The sequence below is a fragment of the Myotis davidii genome, unplaced genomic scaffold (genome assembly GCF_000327345.1).
Source record: "Myotis davidii unplaced genomic scaffold, ASM32734v1 scaffold125, whole genome shotgun sequence".
NCBI lineage: Eukaryota > Metazoa > Chordata > Mammalia > Chiroptera > Vespertilionidae > Myotis > Myotis davidii.
The window spans coordinates 5,299,233-5,322,219 of NW_006299390.1; the positions used below are offsets into that span (position 1 = coordinate 5,299,233).

At 37.5% G+C, this 22,987-nt stretch overlaps 1 protein-coding gene across 3 annotated transcripts in view; it reads right to left on the reverse strand.

Moving 5' to 3' along the window:
- Positions 1–22,987, reverse strand: part of MAGI2 (membrane associated guanylate kinase, WW and PDZ domain containing 2) — a 1,072,297-nt gene that overhangs the window by 279,106 nt on the left and 770,204 nt on the right. For all 3 annotated transcript variants that reach the window (XM_015571231.1, XM_015571230.1, XM_015571232.1), the window contains 2 exons: positions 18,961–19,176; positions 7,423–7,633 (listed from right to left, as the gene is read on the reverse strand). In XM_015571231.1, the coding sequence (XP_015426717.1) occupies positions 7,423–7,633; positions 18,961–19,176 (427 nt within the window). The remainder of the gene's footprint in view (positions 1–7,422; positions 7,634–18,960; positions 19,177–22,987) is intronic.

Here is a 22,987-nt window from a genome sequence, read left to right on the forward strand (position 1 = left end):
CAGACAGAGAAACCAGCTTCAGGAAAGAGGGACTTAGAATGTCTCCTTAGCCTCATTTGAAGTAAGTATGGTAAACAAGAAAGGTGCCTCATAGCTGGATACCACCTGTGGCCATGGTTTCAGAGTTGCCTGCTTAAAATAACTTGCCTCTTTGTCACCCACTCTCACTTTTGAAGTATAATATTCCCTCCCCCCTTTTTATTGGTCCAAAATGTCTCAGATACCCAATGTTGCCCTACTGTCTTTAATATTGTCATGCCTATGTGAATTCCCCATGCATGTGTGTTAAAACTTGGATTTTCCTCCTACTAATCTGTTTCTGTTACTTTATTAGCCCAGCCAGAAGAATTTGGAAGGTGGGGAAGGTATTAATATTAGCTTAGCTCTCACATTAGCAGTAAGCCCAGATATATGTGATTCCCAAGTCCAAAGTTTTTTATGATCTGAAATGAGAGGCATAATAAACCTAACATTTTGCTTTTTATACCGAGGTGCTTTATTCCACAACCTCAAAGGGTAATCAGTTCCTCTGCCAGTGGTTCAGAAACACAGACCTTTACGTCCTATTTGAGGATAGTAATCACCAAACGGAGTTCCTGTGTGTTAAATGGCTTGTATCTAGTAGGTATTATATTAAATCGCATATGCCTAGAGATGAGAGAGAAAACATTGTGATTGAGAAATATTTTTATCCTTATGGATTCTCTACTCAAATTAAATATTCTTCATTCAAATCTGAATATTTTTCCAGAATAAAGTCTGAAAAATCTTGATTTATATAATCTATATATAAATATTAGTCTTAGAAGCTATACTAAATAATTAGGTTAATAAAAATTCTATCATCCTTAGCGGGCTTGGCTCAGTGGATAGAGCATCGGCCTGTGGACTGAAGGGTCCCAGGTTCAATTCCGGCCAAGGGCACATGCCTGGGTTATGGGCTCAATCCCCAGTGGGGGTGTGCAGGAGGCAGCCGATCAATGATTTTCTCTCATCATTGATGTTTCTATCTCTCTCTCCTTCTCCCTTCCTCTCTGAAACCAATAAAGAAATATATTTAAAAAAAATTCTATCAAATTGGCCCAGTACTCATTAGGATGAAAACTAAAAATTTTCATAAGGGTCATGCTGTTACCAGAGAAACCAGTGGGTCTCATTCCCCCAACACTAGTGGGAGTGGAGTTCCTCTTGCGATATCTTGAGAAAATGAATTTTCTAAGACTTGCACGGGAAAGTGAATGGTTTTTATTGGAGTGGAATTACATTTCTTATATGGCAAAGTCCCATTGCCCTTAACCCAGTCCTGAAATAGGTGCAGCAGGGGCGCAGCAGAGCCACAGTCAGGGCCAGTGTCCAGAGTGTCTGTTCCGTGGTGGAATGGGGTCCAATGTACATTGGGCTAGAATAGATTCAGCCCATCAACCCATTGTGTGGGTCCCACATGGCCATGAGCCATGTGGGCGAATGCAGGGGAGCGTGCTCCCTGAAACAGGAATCAGCTGCAGGGGGGTGGGGTAGGGGTACTCCTTTGTTCAGGAGCTTAAATATCAAATCTTCCCCAAACTTTCAGTGGCCATGCCTTGTTCTAGCCACTGACTTGTTCTCAGGTGTGATTGACAGATAAGCATGTCACCCAGAACTTACTGGGCATGTGTCTGCCTGTGTCCAGTCCGTTCCCACATCAATCAGTGGGGAATAGACTGGGATAATGTTGACTGAAGCTTTCTGGCAAAGCTGTATAAATGGCATACCTATGTTACCTACGCTTTCCTTTATTCTTTTCCTGTTAAATAATGACCATGTTATTATAACAGTATCAATACAACATTCAATTCTCTATTCCATCCCCCCTGCCCCATTTACCCTATGTTTTTCCAGTCAGGGTACATCCCGCTCATCAGTTACTTAGGTATACATAAGTGGATCCTCAAGGGTGATTCAATTCAAACCTAATGTTGAGATGTCTCCTTTCCTTTCTCTTTTCTTATACTTTCTTTTGCTCTCTCCTTTCCTACCTTTATAATGCTATCCAGATCCAAACAATGTTTTCACTACTACACAAATATTGAGTGATCTTTCATCAATCAACTGCAATTTTTTAATATAATAAGAAACTTTTACTATCAAATACACTAATTTCCTTTGCCCGATTTTCTCTGAAAACAGTAATAGACTTAGCACACTGCATGTAAGACATGACAAATACATTGAATTTTTAAAATCCTTCTCAAAAGCCAATTCTAAGTTTCAATCTTTAATTGATAGGTGAATTGTATTTTCATCCTGGGACATACTATATCAGAATAATGATAAGAGAATGAAGTCGATATTTGACTGAATGAAGCATAGTCATTTGAACGAGGTAAACAAGGTCCAGGTAAATATTTTAAAGTCGACTGAACAATTCAAGATGTGTGTGAATATTAAGGTTATAACAGTAGTACTCATAGCTGTTTAAGGCCAACAATAACTTAGAGGTTATTGACTATATTTTATATAATTTAAAAAATAAAAAACTAAGTATTCTGTCTTCTCCAATAAATTTCCCAAACACTTTGACTTCTATTTAATAAACAAAAGCTTGAAATTTGTTTATAATGGTAACTGGTGATTCATTTAAAACTTAAGAAGATACAGAAATAGCTACATAAGAAGAACCAGACTAATTGTGTATCTAATTTAGAATTTAAAAGAAAATTCAACCCTGATGAAGATTTATAAAACCATGTACCGCCATGGCATTTTTCACAGATGTAATTTTCTGTGTCAAAGTCTACTTTCAAAAACCTGTTATTTAAGATGACATAGCCTTCACTGCCATTCAGGAGTGTGGTAGTAAACAAATAGATTCTTGTTGTCCTTGTTTTTGCCAAACTGATAGCAGTCTCTTTTATGTCACTCACTAAGCAAACAAAAAAAGCAATTTAATGAGATTCCCAAAGCATGTCAATCCAGATTAACCCTCTGGCAGCTCTTCTTTATGGAACATTTAGCCTCTTGAGTAGTGAAATTCTGGCCAAGAAACTTACAACATGATACCAATTGTAATATAAAAGTTCAGTTTTATTTCAGCCAATGTTTGTTTATATATTGGAGGTAGTATGGGATAATAGCAATGGCCTTGCAGGGTGAGAGAACTACGAGAATTTGGGAATGCTAATTTGTCCAACGGTGCCTCAGAATCTCATCTATAGAGTGGGGTTTCATTAAATACTGATAGGCTGGTTATAATATAAAATATGCAAAGTAGGCACCACAGCAAAATGGTTAAGAGCAAGGACCCTGTAGGCAGACTATCTCCCATGAAAGATACCAGTCTTGTTGGTTTTGTTGACCACTGTATTTCCTGGGTTTAAAATGGTTCCTAGCACATGGCATGTGCCCTATACATATATGTTAAATAAATGGAACCAAAGCATCCTAGCTTTGTCAATTCTTGGTTATATGACTAGGAACAAGCCACCTCTGTAAGCCTGTTTCTTAAAGTGAGAATTAAATGAGCACAATGCAAATGCTCAATATATTATCTATTGTTGTTAAGGTAACCTGAACACAGTATGAAAAAAATAGGCACTCAATATGTGGTAACTATTATTACTAATTTAAATTTATAATTAATATATACTGTCTATTTTAGAAGATATTATTAATGATATGATGAGATAACAAAACTACTGGTTTTAAATAATATTATGTACTTGAAAGTCTTTTGAAAATTGCTAAATATAAAATATTACAAATGCTTTAAAGCATGTTTGGAAGAGTGCATTCACACACAAGTTAAAATTCTGTTATTTAAAAATACTTCCTGAGATAATCACTTTTCCCCATTAAATATCATTGTAGAGGATGAAAGGAATCTCCTTTTATCATTCATCAAAGGAAGCGGTTCTTAAGAGTACGGGAAATGTTGGCCCATGTGTTCAGTATTGAGAATAACGAAGAAAATTCTCATTTTCTAAATGTATAACTCGTAAAGTACTCAGACATATAAACAATTTTGCAATACTGAGTCAATTATTAACTATTTTAAGACACCATATAGAAGACAAAATAATGAAATTACTTGTTACCTTCATTCAAAACCCAATATGTATTTTTGTTGTTAATCCTCACCTGAGGATATTTTGTCCATTAATTTTTTTTTTAGAGAGAGTGGAAGGGGGAGGAATAGAGAGAGAGAGAGAGAGAGAGAAAAACATAGATGTGAGAGACACATTGATCGGCTGCCTCCTTCACGCCCCCTACTGGGGATCGAGCCCTCACAACTCCGGCATGTGCCCTGACAGGAAATCAAACTGTGACCTCCTGCTTCATAAGTTGATGCTCAACTAGTGAGCAGCACTGGCTGGGTGTGAGCCGCAAACTTTTTCATTACGAATAGTATTTGTTTAAAAGTTTCTAGGACACATCATGGTTTGGTCCCTCAGAAAGCCCTATTGCCCTACCAAGCTCTCTGTCTTGCTCTACCACATAGTTCCAAGGAGCTATCATGGTATAGACTTTACTCACAGAAGAACTCATTGTGACATCAATAGCAAACGTACTCACATCAAGGACAGTGGGCTGAAATGCTGTAGTTAGGAAGGGAAGGGGCATTCCAGAGCAAAGAGTGGAAGTGGTCAGGAGAAAATCAGAGATCCCTCAGGGAAAAGTAAAGCAGAATGAAATGTAGGCAGAGAGAAAGGAAGCTGCGGAGCAGGTTGTGATGGTGTAGAAATGAGGCACCAGATGAATGGATCACTGATCCCGCCCTGCTCTGTGGTACATGAGCTCATCCCACTGATCCTTGAGATTCAATGCAAACTTTGTGAAGGAAGGAAAGATGAAGCTCAAACTGGTCCAGGATGAAGGGTGGGGTGGTGGATGCCTCCATTCTGTGTAATAACCTCGTCAAGCTTGCCATTTGCTCCTGCCTCCTACATCAGTCACCTTGCCATCACATTCACTTCAGTCTCTGCTCCAGGCTTCTGCGTTCTCCCCCAGCACCAGCTTTCTCACCACAGATAAAACTGTCTCTTTCTTTTGTCTTAATTTTCCAACTCAACCTATGTCTGCCCTAATACCCATTCACCCTTCCCTGTAGCAACACAAAGAAGATAAGTAAACAAACAAAACCCTTTGCATGTCTTTCAAAAACACCCTTGATCCAGCTAAATGAAAACTAAGCAATTGTTTCAAAGGATTCACCAACTAGCACATACTTTCCTAGTAGGTTAGGGGACTTACCAGTATTTGTAATATATCCAGGGACAGGGTCTTTGTAGTAACAGTTTTTAGATGTGATATGCCCAAGTTTTCCAGGATATGTTATTGCACCTTATCTATGTATGATGCCTTCTTTTACAGCTTAAGTCGATGCTAAGCATATCCTTCTCTGAATAGCATCACACACTCAGAAATTGTTTATTAATACTTTATAACTATTCATCTTTCTACCCCAACTTGACAATAACTTTGAGAGCAAAACTAAATTTTTTTGTCTTTGAATTCTGACACTAGATGACTGACTAGGATATTAACAGGATAATTTTGATAGATTCTCCCAAGCCCTGACAAAGTCTCATCGTTTACTATATACCATTAGCACAACATCTGTCATCCAAAATCCCCTTCTCCATAATCTCCACGCCTCATACTATTTTAAAAAAGTTTACTCACGCCGAACCGGTTTGGCTCAGTGGATAGAGCGTCAGCCTGCGGACTCAAGGGTCCCAGGTTCGATTCCGGTCAAGGGCATGTACCTTGGTTGCGGGCACATCCCCAGTGGGGGTGTGCAGGAGGCAGCTAATCGATGTTTCTCTCTCATCGATGTTTCTAACTCTCTATCCCTCTCCCTTCTTCTCTGTAAAAATCAATAAAATTTTAAAAAAAAATAAAAAATAAAAAAGTTTACTCATAACTCCCAAAAGGAAGGTTTTTATAACTGCTTTACTGGAAACATTTAAAGAAAGTGTTCTTCAATCGACTTGCCATGTTGTTTTCTTTTACAGAGCCTTACTCCCCCTGCATCCCATAATAAAATGTATATAACATCAATCTCCTTGTTCTGAACATAAATGTGTGACCTCACTTCTAGGGTTATATTTTGACTTCTGGTCTACAATGCCTCCATACTTACCAATAAAAATTTATGTTTTCAAATATAAATACTTTCGTACATTTAAAAAGTTCTATATGACTTTCTCTTTTCTAATTAATTGATAAAAGATATCTTTGGGTTATTAAAGATAGCCAAAAACTAATGTAAGGCATTCTTAATTTTGTAAAACTTACAAGATTTGTCAAAAGGAGAATGAGAGTAATTCATTTTCCCCCAAACACTGCATTTCTCATCCATATTGGAGTCAAGCAGAGCGCTAAGTAATTACCTGATTATGTATTCCCTTGGCTGCATGTATCAAAGTTTCCGCCTTCACGTGAGAATTAAATATTGGCATGTGGTAACATTTCAATTTCACAATTGAGTTCTGCCTATGGAGATCTAAGTCTCAAATCACTCCAGGTTGGGAAAAGGAATCCAATTTTAATATTTTTCCTGAATAATCAGAGTTTACATATTTTTATCTACTATCAGCACTGAAAACTTCAATTTATATTATTTTTTCTTTTGAGGCTTATACAACTTTGAGGGAATAAAGGTGGTTGTTTAATTAAATTATTTGTTTTTATTCTTTCTAGTGAACATTGTGATTATCTTATACACAACAATTTAATTTTGTACTAAGAGCTTCAGCTTAGTAGTTCATTTTAAAAAAGTTGTCCTATTTCTAGAAGATGAAAGAAAAGTTTGACAGTATTAATAAAGTATATTAAAAATTTCAATTTGGAAAAAGAAGTCCCAAGGGAAAGAAAATATTAGGTTGGGTAAATATCATCAGGAAGTTCAGGATTAGCATTTTAGTTTCCTTGGCAAGTCATAAAAATGGTAAGCAAGAAATACAATGGATTTTTTTAAAAAATACGTATGATAAACTCTAGAAAAACAAATGCTTTTATCAATACCTGACTTCAAGGTCAAATGCTTAAAATATTTTCTTTTATGACTAGCAAGCATTTTGCCCTAAATAGTTATATCCTGTTAAATCACTGAATATGATGGTGAAAGTCTCCAGCAATCTGACAAAATGTGGGATTATCTTGTTTGATTTGAACTACATGGGCCTCTTGGAAGAACAGAGTAAGCATTTCCCCCGTTACTGCAACAAATTTTATAGTGAAGTTGTTAACTATATCTTTTGATTTATAGTTGTAATTTAGGATCCTTAACTGTATGAAGGCACTCTCCCATTGTTTTCTAACAAAGAACTAATGCCAGAGACAATAAAATTCACTCTTTTATTTTCACTACATCTCCTTTTTCTATATGATTTATATACTATGATCTTTTTGGCAATGTTCAAAGAAAGGGGTGAAACTCACTCAATGAAGTAGACTTCACCCTTCTCTGTGTAGGCCATTTCCCAGTTATCAGGCAATGGGTCTGATTCCTCACTCTCTTCAGGTTTAGTTGGTTTTGCATCATCCATCTGCTCCTTCAGCTCCTCGGGCTGACTGTACACTGGTGCAGGATAAGGCTGGGAGGGTGTCTCCCCTGAGGCACCTGCACTCTTGTCTTCATGTTCACTGGATTCTAAAAGAGAACAAGAGCATGCGGTTAGCCACTCCAGCCACAGTGCCGTCCAGGTGAGCACGCAGTATGCTGCACCCGAAACAAGCCCTGCGAAGGCTATTAGGAAAGCATAATTATAACCAGCTCTGAAAATGATCCCTGGGCCTATCTGAGTCCCCTTGCATGCATCATTCTCTTCTATCCTTCAACTATTTGTTGCTGATCACTGAACTGGAGGGCCATCGTTTCATGACACAGGTGTTTTAGGCAGAATAACAACCCTCTAAGAATGTCCATGTCCTACCTCTTGGGCCATGTGAGTGCTACCTGACATGGCAAAAGAGGATTTGCGGATCTGGTTAATATAAGGATTTAATTTGAGACTGAGAGATTGATTATTCAGACAGGCTCACTGTAATCACGAAGACTTTTTTTTTAAAGTGTAGGAGGTAGCCCTGGCCTGGTAGCTCAGTTGGTCAAAGCATCATCTTGATACACCAAGGTTGAGAGTTCAATCCCTGGTCACTGCACATACAAGAATCAACCAATGAATGCATAAATAAGTGAAACAACAAATCAGTTTTTCTCCATCACTCTTCCTTCCTTTCTCTCTACCTCTCTCCCTTTCTCTCTCTCTAAAATCAATTTTTTTAAAAAAAGAGCAAACGAGGAAGGCAGAAGAGGAGGCAGATGTGACTACTAAAGAATGACCAAACACGTACACTGTTGCAGGCTCTGGAGAAAGAGGAAGGGAACCAACTATAAGCCAAGAAGTCTAAATGCCCGCAGAAGCTGGCAGGACAAGGGAATGGATTCTCCCCTAGGCCTCCAGAAAGGACTGCAGGGACTGACGGCCATTTAATTGAAAGAGAGTTAAATGTATGTATTTTTGCATTCATTCCAGTTCACACAATTCTATAGCTGCGGCCCAGTCTAAGGTTTGGATATTATAATATATATAGTAGCCATGCCATTTGCTTACATGTTTTTGCCCTAGCAGTATCACAGTGATTTTGGATGCAAATCTAAGGATACATCAGAATGCCATGGTTTGAATGTCCCTTCCTGGTTTCATTAAAAAATAATCGGAAACCAAGATAAAACCATTTCAAGAAGAAGAATGCCTATTTTATGCCTTATCCATACTTTCATTTGACATGGTTGAGGCATATAGTTGATATTCAGCTTTCTGTAATTGCCATCCTTTGAAATGAGGGAGGATAATATTTTGAAGCTAGATAGAAAATGTTAATTTTATTTCTTTGAATGGTCATAACGTTTAAAATTTTAAAATTTGTTTCAGCCCATAAGAGAGCTCTGATTTATATTTCTGACTATATGACAAATTTTAATAAATCTAATAATTTCTTCTACCTTTATATTATTTCTTTGAAAATAAACATTGACTAGAGAACATTTAATGGGGACTAAACATTGAGGAACATATTGTAGTTGATGAAAAAAGAATACAAATAATTTGAGATGAATAGAAATTCTTTTTATTTTTGTTTAGCAATTCTCAGATAGCAGCAAACACACTCCACAGAAATGACGCATGATTGCTAAGGCTGGTGTCAGAGTGCCTGGGTTTAATCTGTCTTTCACAGTATGATACTGAGCAAGCGATTGAATCACTCTGTGCATTCCTCAATTTCCTTTACTGTATGATGGGCCTAAAAACATTACCTACCTATAAAAATTTGACATGTATATAAATTGCTCAGAATAGTAAACTACTGAAACATAGTAGATGTTTAGTAAATTTTATGTATTATTATCAGGACTTCTACTACTTAGAACACTAAATAAATTGCACAGATAAATCAGTCGAGCAACCTAAATGGTTTCTTCCTATGGTGATAGAATGGTCTCATCTGTGATATTTGTAGCCAAATTGGATCTCATCTATTGAGGGGGCTAGCCAAGAAAATGTGAATTACTAAGAAACAATAGTTAGTACCTCAAAATTATTTTTTTGTCTTTATGGAAAACACACACTTTTTGATATTGTTTTCTGAAAATAATGCAATTGCAAAAAAAAAAAAAAAGATACACCCAAAACCGACATTTTCTCTTTACCAGGTGTTTGCATGAATTGAGTTTTTCTTCTTCAATGAAGACATGCTGTGGAGTTAAGTGACTTAAAGGAGAAAAAATAATCCTCAGAAACCACACATTTTTTTCCAAGTTTTGTATTATTTCCTATAGAGTTTCGCATTTTATTTGACTGGGCGCCAGGAGCTCCTACTGAACTATAAACTCGTTATCACCTGATTTAAAGTAGAATCAGGGTCTTATCTTCCCAATTTTATGTTAGCCAAAAACTTAGTTTCCTCATATATCCTCAGGGCAACCTTCACTTTCAAGTCGGCTGGTAGCAGATAGCTCCACACTTACTCTCCATGGTGGTGGAAATGGTGGGGCTTAAAGATACCCCTTGCTTTCTTGCAAATTCAGCAAAATCATTAAAACGTATGTTAGTTATATTGATCCAAGTATAACTGCATTGTGGGGTGGGGGGGCAGACAGCCTGTCCGAGCATGCTGTTCATTTCACTGCTAGAAGCTGGAATTCTTAGAATTGGAAACACAGGCCCGTGTTAAAGGAACACTTCCGAGTAGATTCTTGCACAAGAGAAAAATACGATCGGAATTGATTTTTTGTTATGACCAGACTACTGAGTATATCCTATAATGAAAAGTGGAGGACATGCTGTCTTCAGAAAGAAAACAGTCATGTGGTGGCTGCTTGCATGCTATGTAGCCATTTAAGTGAAAGTAGCCAAGACAGTAGCTTATTGCTTAAAGTGTGCTATTATCAATTTTCCTTGCTTTTCCTAAACCTTCTAAAAGGAGAAGTGGAATTATAATGTAAGTGCTAAAATGTTTCCACCTTGAATGATTAGTGAATTTTTGCTCATCATTAAGAAAATGATTATTTTTTTAAATGTAGTAAAACATGCAAAAGGGCCAAATTCAAAAGTACAGAGGAAATAAGTGTAAGTAGATTTCCTTCCTGTTCCTACTCCCAGTGCTCCAGCAATGCAGGTAGCAAAGATAATTATTTTTCTGCTCCTTCAGAGATGTTTTTATGTACATTGCTTACTTTTAGTTGGTGTTTTCTGACTCCTTAGTTCTCTTATAGTGTTTCTAAGTTTTAAAATAATGCATTATAAATTTTTTAAATGTTATGAGATTTAAAGAGGGGTAGTCCTTAAACACGATGGCAATTATATATAATAAAAATGCACTGGAGAGGCAGGGAAGAGGGGGTGGAGGTGTCCCTTCAGTCAGGCCTGTGCCCTTTAGCAGTCCAGGAGCCCTCAGGGGATGTCCATAGTGCTGCTGCAGAGGCAGGAGAGGCTCCCACCACTACCAACGCTGCTGTGCTTGCCAGCCATCAGCCGGGCTGTGGCTGAGCACCTACCCCCTGGTGGTCAGTGTGCATCATAGCAACTGGTTGTTTTCCTGTTTGGTCAATTTGCATATTATCCTTCTATTAAATAGGATTTTTTTCTGAGATGCTAACAAATACTTTTATTATTTGAGGCCATGAAAGAAACGCAAGTCAAGTATAAAATATTAGAATTAGGTATAATTAGGGTAATGACTTTTGAGATGATATATCAATTGAGGAAACAGATTCCTAATCCTATAAAGAAATTACTTTTTATCTGTCATATTTGTGACATAATTGGATCTCATCTATTGAGTGGGCTAGCCAAGAAAATGTAATTTACTAAGAAATAATGGTCAATACCTCAAAATTATTTTTTATCTTTATAAAAAAACACACGATTGGTTACAAGCTGCATAGAACACTAAAGGAACACTAAAGGATTGCAAGATGAAAAAATCCCAAGATATAAAAAAACTGAATTGGAAAGTATCACTGGAAAAATGAGTAGAGGGAATTATTTCCCATTAACAGGGGAGAAGAACTGCCTTAATTAGTATATATTCTTCTTCCTGCAATATTTAACTTTTTAAACATTTTAATAAAAGTAGACTGAAATAGGGCAATGAAATGAATCCTCACAGCTTTGAAACTGTATATGCTGCATAATTTTTATAATGTAATGAATTCTGAAGATATTTGTCATATAGAAACAAGTTCCTCAAGTCCTCAACTAACTTTGGGGTGAAAGAAACTGATATAGCATTGAATACATTCAAAGGCCAAAGCAAGATATGAAATGAAATATAGGACATGCATGGATAATATTTTTTAGGTCTTGCTTTCAAAATTCTGAAAAACATAAAGAGACTACACAATATGAAACATAACATCATCTTTTGAAATCCTAGGAACATCAAAGGGGCTGAAAGAGAAAAGGAAGAAGACTTAAAAATCTTGATTTCAATAACTCAAATGCTATTCTTTGGGGCCAAATTGGAATCTAGGTATTTGCTGATGAGAGCAAGAAGTCAATTAGGAGGAAAGAGATAAGGGCGCTACTCCCAAAGATGGAGCGCTGTGGCAGGAATGAGGCACAGACGGACCTTATTGAAAGACCTTCCCTCTTCAGGGACGAAGGCCAGCCAGAAATAAGTAGAGCAATCTGAGACTTCACCCTGAAATTATAATCACGTCTATGAGGAGAAATAATAGGTAAGAAAATAGAGCACGGGGTGAAAATCAGACCCAGAGAGAATGGATGACTATAATTAGAAATAAGCTGAGACTCAACTAGTCCACAGGCTTTCTGTAAGCGCTGCTCAAACCTGAGTGCCACCCTGGTTGTCCTTGTTCCACCTCCCTCAATCATGTATCAAGTCCTCTCTCACACATCACCTGAACCCCCAGAGAAGTGGAAAAACATGCCACAAAGGCTGAGTGCAAGATCCCGAACATGCTGAATCAGTTTGGAAGGCAAGGAGGGGTTCAAAGAATGCATAGCTTTCAGTTTAATTGCAAAGTGAGTCTGCCTTGATTTAAAGTGACACGCCTGCAACTAGTAGTGATCTCATCCCCCACTTCCCAATGGTGTAGTTACAATTGCTACTATCGTTCACACCCACAAATTCCAACATGATTATCTTGTGACTTTATAATCACACCTAGATCATAAGAACCTTTTACGATTACAGCCGTTTTAACTTGCAAATAGTTATTTTAAGAAATGATAGAATGTCTCCCATTTAAAAATGGAGTGTCTAATTTACAATAGCCCCAGAAATTTGCCTCTCCAGTGGGGAGATAAAACCCAGTACCGTGTCTGGGAATAAGATCATAAAAGTAAGCCTCCTAAAAAAAAAAGCATATACATCTGAGTGGATACACGCATCGCAGTCTCTGTGAACCCACAGGAAAATAGTCGGGGATGGGCGTTGGGGTGGCTGCAGAGTGGGCTATTATTCGCAGGAAAACAGCGAGATTCACCACGGAGGGCATAATTCTTTGGACAGTGACAGGCCCTCATTCACAGAAGCAGGACTGATGGTGCGTGCACGGTCAGCGTGCCAAGCAGCACAGGACCTGGAGGCAGGACCCTAATGGTGAACTGAGATCATGGCTGAGGACACTGGGTGATCACATAAGGGACACTCTGTTCGCTCTCTGGGAGATGCAGTTCATTTGCACTAATTGCAGGCTTGGGGGCCTGGAGAAGGCAGCTCTGTGTGCACATACTGTGTTCCCTTTGTTGGAGAAGGTAGCTCTCACGGGCCCTGTTCCTCCCGGCATTGTGTGTGTGTGTATTAGCAGAGAGATTTAGCTGCCTTTAAAATATATGTGCATTTCTAATTCTTTGCACTAGGCGTGCTAATAGCTTGGTGAGGGGAAGCTACAATATAATGGTGAATTACTTTCCGGAAAAGTTTAGCGGATAATTCATGAGATAAAAGGAATCTGAGAAAACTTAACCCAATTCTTGTGGTTTACAGGATTTGCTTTCCTTCACAAAGTTCAATTTTATAAAAAAAAATTCTACTTATCTAGTAACCATCTATCTATTCTTTGTATTTTCACAGTTAGAGAGATTGGATAAGTCTTACCTATAAGACCATATTTTAAAATATATACTTCTGCATAATTTTTTTTTTCATTTTCAAATAACTTTTGAAGAAATGTAAGATCAGGAAACTCATGTTTTGCACTTAGAAACACTGCATGTTGAAGATATGGAATAGTGTAAAATGAATGTGAAATGCATCTAATCATGTTAATATAGTAAAACTTTGACATTCTCTAGAATATTGTTAAATAAAAGATAAAGATTTTGCATAACCAATGGACACAGACAATAGTGTGGTGAAGGCCTGGGGTGTGGCAGGAACTGGGAGGAGGGGGGAGGTGGGGAGAGGAGGGAGAGGGAGGAAATTGGGAGACACCTGTAATACTGTTAAAAGAAGTAGAGTGGTCCTTGTCCTAACAATGATTACAGAATGTCTGGAGGTGCCAGACACACACATTATGAAAAGTTACTGCAAGTATTAGGCTAATCAGTACCTTCCAAATGAATGTGAAGCATAAACTGTACTGCAATAATTCAGAGATGAACAGTGTCAACTTCTCACGATGGGAGTCAACAAATAATTTATAGGGAATATAAATTTTTTTATTGAATTTTTAAAAAAGAACAAGGTTCAAATAGGAGATAAAGGCCTTATCAGGCAGGTGAAGGTATTCTATGAGAATGGAATGTAGAGAAGAGAGCTGGGGAGTGATAGGAACCAAAACTAAGAGAAATGTTGTAGTCAAATGTGGGAGGCCCTGAGTGGTTGTCCCAAAATATGAAACAGCAGAAAAAGAAGTTTGAGAAGAGTAGTCACATGATCAAGTGCAGGTTCAACAATCTTTGATCGAGGAATAACAGGTAATTTGATGGAAATGGAGCCTGGAGGGATGTAGGACAATTAGGAGACTGTGCTGCACAAATGAGATAAGAACCAGGATGGGGCTGTGAAATTTGGAAGGAAGAGAAGAAAGCTAAAGAACTAGTGATCTTTCATACTCAATAATATATATCAAGCCAGGGGGGAAGAAGAATCAAAGAGAACTCTCAGCACCCAGCAGGCATGGTTCTGTGGTTGAGCGTTAACTTATGAACCAAGGAGGTCACCGTTAGATTCCCACTCAGGGCATATGCCTGAATTGCAGGTTCGATCCCCAGTGTGGGGCATGCAGGAGGTGGCCAATCAGTGATTCTCTCATCATTGACATTTCTCTCTCTCTCTCTCTCCCTCACCCTTCCTCTCTGAAATCAATACAAACGGGTTGTTGTTGTTGTTTTTAAGATAACTCTCAGCTATCTGGGTAAAAAGAAGAATGAGAGGAATTAGGTAAAGGATTTTGTGAGTTGGTTTGCTTGTTGAGTTTAAGTGGAATATTGCATTTAAGTTGAAGAAAGGCTTAGGTGGGGCAGTTCAGTGAGTAGTGGTTAGAAATATGGCCCTGGAATATAAGAGACAAGTCCAGGCTGCAGGTAAATCTATTTGAAGCCATGGGGCTGGATGTCACCTCTAACAAGATAAAGATGTCTAAATATAGGTGAGGTTAATATCAAGAGAAGGTTTCCTAGGCATATGAATTTTAACCACCAGTTTACAGACAGATTCTCTATGAGGTTGTAGTATATATCATCCTCCCAAGCATTAGATCTAACACCACTGCCAAGAGCCCAGTGAAGGATGAATATAATGGAATACAATGTAGATGAAATACACTGAGCGGCACAATCATGATTTACCTTACGGAGGCCAGGAGTCATTCTGTCCGGAGCATGGTTAACAGCCAGGATAGGTTCAGGTGTTCGGGGGTCCAGATCGCAAGCTTGCCACTAAGTGAACTATTACCTTAGTAAAGCACCTTCAGCTAAATTTCAGCATCTCATTCATTAAGTAAATACTATGATGATGGGATTAGAGATCATATATATCAAAGAGAGAAACATTTCTGATTTGAGATACTGAAAGATCATTATATGTCTTTTCTGGGTGATATGAGCTAAATCCATGTGTCTGGTTAATTTTGTGCAAACAGGAGAAACCTAGCATAAAATGAGTACTCACATACTTTATGTGAGTTTTCATTGAAAATGTTCATGGAGATATTACATATTTAAAAGTCGTCACTGACTTTAGATAGAAATGTTACAAGAGAAAAAGAAATATGTAGTTCTAGCTATAAACTACAGTTCAAAGGAGAAATAATGACTAAACTGAGTAATAGAGGTAAATTGAGGACTCCTCTAAATCCTTTATTTACATAAAGAAAAGAGGTGGGGTTTTTTGTAAACCAAATAAAGAGTTAAATATTGGTAGGTTTGATGGTTATATACATACATATATTATAAAAACTAGGAATTTTTAATATCTACAGAGGGAAATAAGTTCACTTATACATGATTTGGTAGCTAGAAATTTATAATGCCACTTTTAAGGATGTGTTTACTATTGCTCACAAACATATTTGTGCTTCTATTTGGTGATATAAGTTTCAGGATAGCATAGCAACTAGAACATGGGTTCTGGATTCAGATTCCTTACATCTAAATTACAGCTATTGAGCAAATTATTTAACTATAGTGCACCTCAGTGTCCTATCTGTAAAACTGTACCTAGCAAATAGGACTGTTAGGAGAATTAAATGAACTTATATGTACAATGAGGTTAGGGAGTTCTTAGGACATAATAAGCATCCATACGTTAATTTTTATATTACCATTGTTAGAAAATATATAATGAAATAAAATTGCCTTGGTAAGCTTTTCTCAATCTTCAAATGTGCCTCATTCATTACACTACTTATACTCTTGACTTGATGTCTGATATTAATTGCTATTATAGGCTCTTAGTTGATATATGGAACTGTTAACTAAGATTTACCAGTAAGCAACAGTTTCTCAATATTGTTTGACGTGCACTGTACTTGGTGAATGTGTAAGGGAATAAAACAGAGGCAGGACAGAGACCCTGTCTAGGAAAAATATTCGATAAGGCTCGAAAGGTGCAGAGTTGGGTGAACGTATCTGAGGGAAGGATAAAGAAAACCCTGAAATTGACACTGAATAAACATAAAGAAAAACAGACATTTCAAAGATGGGAGTTATCAATAGATTTCAAATAAGGGACAATGGACCAATATTCTGGTTTGGGACTGTTTCCTACATCTTTGAATACTGGGTGAAGAGCTACGTAATTTACACCTGTGTCGCTCCCAAAACGGGAAAGAAAAGGACAGATAAAGGCCACCTGTCCATCCGGGCTCTCAGAGCGAATGCTGTGGCATCTACTGATTATCCAGAAATCTCAGAGTTGTCCTGGACAGTTCTCTCCCATCTTCAGGCCCAGAGGTTCAGAGACAGTCATGCAGCTAAGGCTGATCAAGAAGAGTTTAGACCAGTTTATTTTTCTTGGGGCCCTTAAAGAGTTCCTAGCCATAAGAAAACCCCACTTCTCATGTCTAAGGTATGAATAGAAGGGAATGGTGCAGTCTAGATTAACTATGCCTCCCAATTAAATAAATTCCTAATTTAGAAATCTGTAGATCAAGAATACTTCATTTGATTTGCCTTATACATAGTAGAAATGAACAAAAACTAATGATTTAAGCCTAACTAAGAAAATATATTTTATGTAATTATTAGGTATTAACCAGTAAGAAATTCTGTAACGGCTCTTTAACCCCCAACTTCCTTTTTGTGTGATTACTGCCTCTTCTCAACTGAGTTGTGTTTCTTTCATCAAAGATCAGCTTGTAAAACTGTGTACTATAACCTAATTTAAACCTATTACCTGATGAAAAGTAAATATTTTGACAAAGGTATTTCAGAATTTAAAAAAAAAGAGAATGTATGTAATTTCTTGAAAATTACTAGATCATTTAATAATGAATATATCATAGTATGCACTTCCAATAATCTTTAGCATTTGTAAATGACTGCTAGGCTAAGAGATTAAGTTGTTAATCAGTATATTAATGATGAGGTTATACTTCTCTGAATAATGAAGATGAAACCACTTTTTAAGGTTTTATACTTTGATTGGCACAAATTAGGTTTTGGTCTCCTTATGTTCAAGGAACATTTTATAAGTACTATGAACAAAGGAAGGTAAAAAATAAGCTTATGAAACTTTTCTTTGATAAAAATTATTGAGCATGAAAATTCAAATACTATGTCACTATACCATAAAAGCAGTAAAATTATAAACGAAAATACAGACATCAAAGTAGTGGTAGGAGATATCTTAAGAATAATATGTATGCAAGGTGAATGTATTAACATTTTTTCAAATGGTTTAACTTAGCCCTTAGGTTTTCAATGCCCACTGAATGTCATTATTTAAAAAGCAAATAGCCTGGCTGGCATGGCCCAGTGGTTGAGTGTCAACCTATGAACTAGGAGGTCACGGTTCGATTTCCAGTCAGGGCACATGCCTGGATTTCAAACTCAGTCCCCAGTGGGGGGCATGCAGGAGGCAGCTGATCAATGGTTCTTCTCATCACTGATATTTCTCTCTCTTCCTCTCCCTTCCTCTCTAAAATCAATAAATTATATTTTAAAACTAAATAAATCAAACAAAACTTTGGAAACTTACTCCAAATTAAGAGGCTAAGAAAATGCCATAGTTTTTTGTTGTTAACATTTAATTATCAATAATATTATGAAAGAAATATTTTACAAATAAAAATTTGGCACTCTCTTAGTAATAAGTATAAGAAAATAGCAAATCCATACCTTGCACAAACATACTTCATATCTATCTAATATTCTTTATATATGTGATATGATCATAAATTAAAGGTATAACAAGTCTTCTTTATTCAAGGGTAAGTACCTTCAAAATGTTAATGTATAAAAACGCATTTTTCTATATTGCCAGATTGGGTAATAAGGGTGGGAAGATAAGTACAGGGCATTATATAACTGTAGTCATTTTGAGGACTGTATTCATTGAAATTGTTAACTAAATCACACGACACTACCTTTATTTATAGGTCTGCATGTATAGTAAGGTTTCTGAGGATAGATTTTTATCTACTGTAATTAACAAAGACCTCAGTACTTTACGCAATCATATTTGTGACTTATAACACCTTTTAAGAGGCTTAAACTATTCAATATATTGCCATTCATATTGTAAAAGTGAAACAAAAAACAAAGGAAGGTGATGAATTGCTTGATATGTCAAAATTAAAACTAACAAATCAGATACAAGAATCATGTCCTTTTCATTTTATATAATTTCTCCCTGAAGATAACTGTAAATACACATCTGTACATATATATGTGAATATATATATACACATATATACATACATATATATTTGAACATACAGATATCATATATATTTAGTGACATCTGAAAAAGCAGACGAACCTATAGCAACTGTAAATGACTAACCTGGTGTTATTACTACTCCATTTCCATTGACCACAGGCCTCTCCTCCTCTTCCTCCTCAGGAGGCTCTATACTTGCTTTCTCCATGTTGCTCACTGATTTATTCCTCTTCCGTTTTCCTTCAGCACTTGCAGTGGCTCCCGGAAGTATCTGGTCTGTTACATTTAATAGTAATGGTGCTGGTTCTGCTGGAGGCTTTGGGGTACCGTAGTAATTGTCTGCAAAGGGCACCAAAACATTATGGAGTTAAACATTTTCTCTACCATATACATAACTTGTAAAGAATGATACATTTGGATCCTATTTTATACACATACATGTTTTTTTATACATACACACTCATCTATTTAGTTTTTATCTTTTTTTGATTTCTATTTGTTGCTCCGATTGTATCAAGCTTTAGTGCTTTACACGGATCTCTCTTCATTCTCACCTTTGTGCCAAACCAAAATATAATCTTTTTATTGGTCTCAAATGGTACAGCATAATTTCAAAATTATTTAGAAATTTTTTATAACAGGACTTGATTGAAATATTTTTAAAAATAGTGATGTCTTCCGGCCAGAGGGGCTCAGTTAGCTGAGTGTCATCCTGCACACCAAACAGTTGCCGGTTCAGTTTCCAGGGCTCATCCCTGGTTGTGGTATGCACAGAAGACAAGGGATCGATGTTACGCTCTCATACTGATGTTCCTCTTTCTTTCTTTTCCTTGAGTGAGGATTTTTTTTAAAAAGTAAAATAAATAAATAAGTAAATAAGTAAATAAGTAAATAAATAAATAAAAAGTCTGAATAAAGGTATAGACATATTTATTTTTTTAGCAAATCTCACAACATTCTGACAAGGCAGAGCCCATGGCGCTCTTCTCCAGCTTTAGGAGCGCTCTGGCTGTTGTCCTTGATGTGCCCAGCACCCTGCTCGGAGCTGTGTCTACAGGCCAGTTCAGTGGTTTCCATGGCTGCTGCAGTGGGCATGCCGCTCTCGTCATTCTTCAGATTTTCCACAGCTTCATGATTGCAGCCATGAAATCATTTGTTTCTCCCATTAATCTAAGAGACTTCTTGAAGAAGGAGACTACTTCTTATTTCTCTCTGTAACAAAAGTCTGGCACATAGTAGGCATAGAATAAATGCTTACTAAGTGAACATTTTTACATATTTAAGAAATTGCTTTATTTAAAATTGTCTAAGATTTTGATTGGTAAGGAATGTAGTGGTGTCTGTGTGTTTTAATGTTATTCTTGTTTCAACTTCAAACTCATATTGGAGTTTTAGTTAATTAATTGAATAATTTTTGCATGTATCTGCTCACTCATTCATTAAAATATTTAATCAGCACTATATACCCAGGCACTCTGGTTATGTTGGAGAGAAAATGAAATGATGAATATAATATAACCCTTGTCTTATAGAGGCTCAAAGTTCTGGTGTGGAGCACAAGCACACTGGACATCAAGCAGATAAGCCTTAAAAAAGGAAATAGGACTGAGCACTGCAAGCAAAGAGGCACAGAGGAGGAGGCAGAGAGCACTGAAGGCAACTGGGAACACTGCTGAGACAGAAACAACACTTACCCAAAGGCATGCGTTCTAGACTTGGCTTTTCCTCACAACTACACTTCAAGCAAGTTATGTTTGAATTGTAGTTATGTAAAGCTCAATTTCGTTATGAATTGAACACTTGTTATAATCACCAGTGTTTTGGGTTGCAAACAACCAGAACCTACTCTAGTTAAAGTAAAATAAAAGGGAGGTACTGAAAAGCTACGAGACGGCTAGTTGAGGGAAGAGGCTGAAAAGCCTTGGGGGAAATGGGCAGAAACAAAGCAGTCCAGCTGGGGCACCCAAATGGCCTCTGCTGGCCCTGGACCCTGAAACACCCCTGACCCCACAGCCAGGGGTAGAGCCTCGGTGGGAATGAAGTCCGAGCTCTTCCCAGGAACTCTAATTGGCTCATTTTCGGGAAAACTCTCAGGAGGGTCTCTCAGTGGCTGAGCCTCAGTCACGTGGGAGCCCTTGAGCTGCCGAGTTAGGGCAAGACAGTGGCTGCTCTCCTTTGATTTAGGGAGATGGAGGCGGAGCCCTACCCTCCATCCATTTCCCCTCAGGACCCTCCCCAGGAGGAAGGGTGTGGGGATGCTATGCGAGCAGAAGAGATAATCGTCAATCACACTCCTCACTGGGTTGCTGTGAAGATGAATGTCTGAGGACGAATGTATCAATTAAAACTGCAGTGGCTTTAACGGCCGTGTGAACCGCATGCTGGCACAAAGTCAGCTCATATTCACAGGCTGGCTGTGCCACTCATATTGTTGCTCATTTTCATAGACAGTCGCAGTTGTAGAATAGTACAAGGGAAAAAAATAGTATTACCATGTAAAGCGATTCTTATACATGTAGGACTTTTATACAGAAGTCTGCAAAGTGAATGATATACATTTTGCTAAATGATATACATTTTCTAATTTGACTTAGAGCATTTTAAAATGAATCAGACCCTTAAGTGTAATGAACAAATTTTGAGCCAACAAAAACTGCTAGTTTCTCCCTAGAAGTCTGTTATTGTGTTTCGGCATCCGTAAGGCTAGCGCCATTATCAACGGTACTGCTGTGCGTGCTACGCTTTCCGTAGAATCTTATTACTTTTTTATCTAATAAACACGTGCTGAACTAGTACATATTCCTGCATGTCCCAATAAATATTATAATTTTAAGTAGCATTTTGAAACCTTTAATGTCTTTAACATATATAGTACTAAGACAAATACCCATATTTTAGTATTTTTCTCCAGTTTGTCTTTTATGTTTTAAATTGCCCCAAAGTAGAAAAAGAACCTTTTACAATTTAGAGATAAATGCATAGCTCAGGCTAAACATAAATAATATATGTTGTTGAATATATATATATGTAATTACACCTATTGGCATATAATGTTATTATAAATTACATAGTAATATCCTATTTCTAAAATTTGATTTATAAAAATAATGCTTCAGATTAAATTTTAGATGTAAAACAGTCTGAATCATTAGTTAAGATTATCTTATTAGCAATAATAATGATAATTTAAAAGAGGCACTGAAATAACCCATATAGTTACTACACTTGAGATATATAGTTCATGGGGAATAAGGTTTTACTCCAAACACAATGCACACAACAAGGAAACTACAAATACCTACACCAACTTGAAGAATCAGCCAGGTAGTCAGGTAGTTAAGTCACTGCAATCATTCCCTGATGTAACTCTATACAAATCCATATTCTAAGGTGGTGTGCCCTTTTCAGACACAAAGGGAGAGAGACTAGAACAGCTTATGTTGTTGTAAACTAAACCTGCCTAGACAGTCCTTGGAAAACCTAAGCCATTACCCATTTTTAGGCAGACCCATTCCTAAACCATCCAGAAGAGAGGAAAGAGCTTTGTAAGTAACTTTCCACGTATTACACTTGCAGACTATCATGGAATCACTCCTTTGCTTTCTCCACACTTGTTAGAACACATAACTTTTTCAAAAAGTCTGAGCCTAAGTTTTAAAAATAATATTTTTGCCTTTCTTCTGACCCTTCAGGTTTCTCCCTGATATTGTTTTAATAGTGAAGCCAAAAGGCACAAAAGAATAGGAAACGGAGGGGGCGGCGCCCGGCGGCCCGGAGAAGCGCAGCATCTGGACCTTCTGACACAAAGAGCGGCGGGCGGACGCGGGTGGGAGCCGGGTGCCTGCCCAGTGCCCTTGGGCCGCGTTCCTGGGACCCGCGCGCAGGCGGAGACGGTGCGTCCCCCGCTGCCCAGGAGAAACTAAGATGGCGGCAGAGATAAACACCGGGAAATTAATGCCTTTCACAACAATTGATTAATACCTCAGAGAAACAATACGGACTTCATCCAGAACCATAGGAAGCCTGGCTGACTGTAAACTCTACAACTAGAAGGAAGGAAAGGCACACTGAGACCCAGAGAAGCTGCAGGAGAGAAGCACAGAGGTACGGGGCTCACCCGGGGCTCGCGCGCGCGGAAAGGGACTGGGAC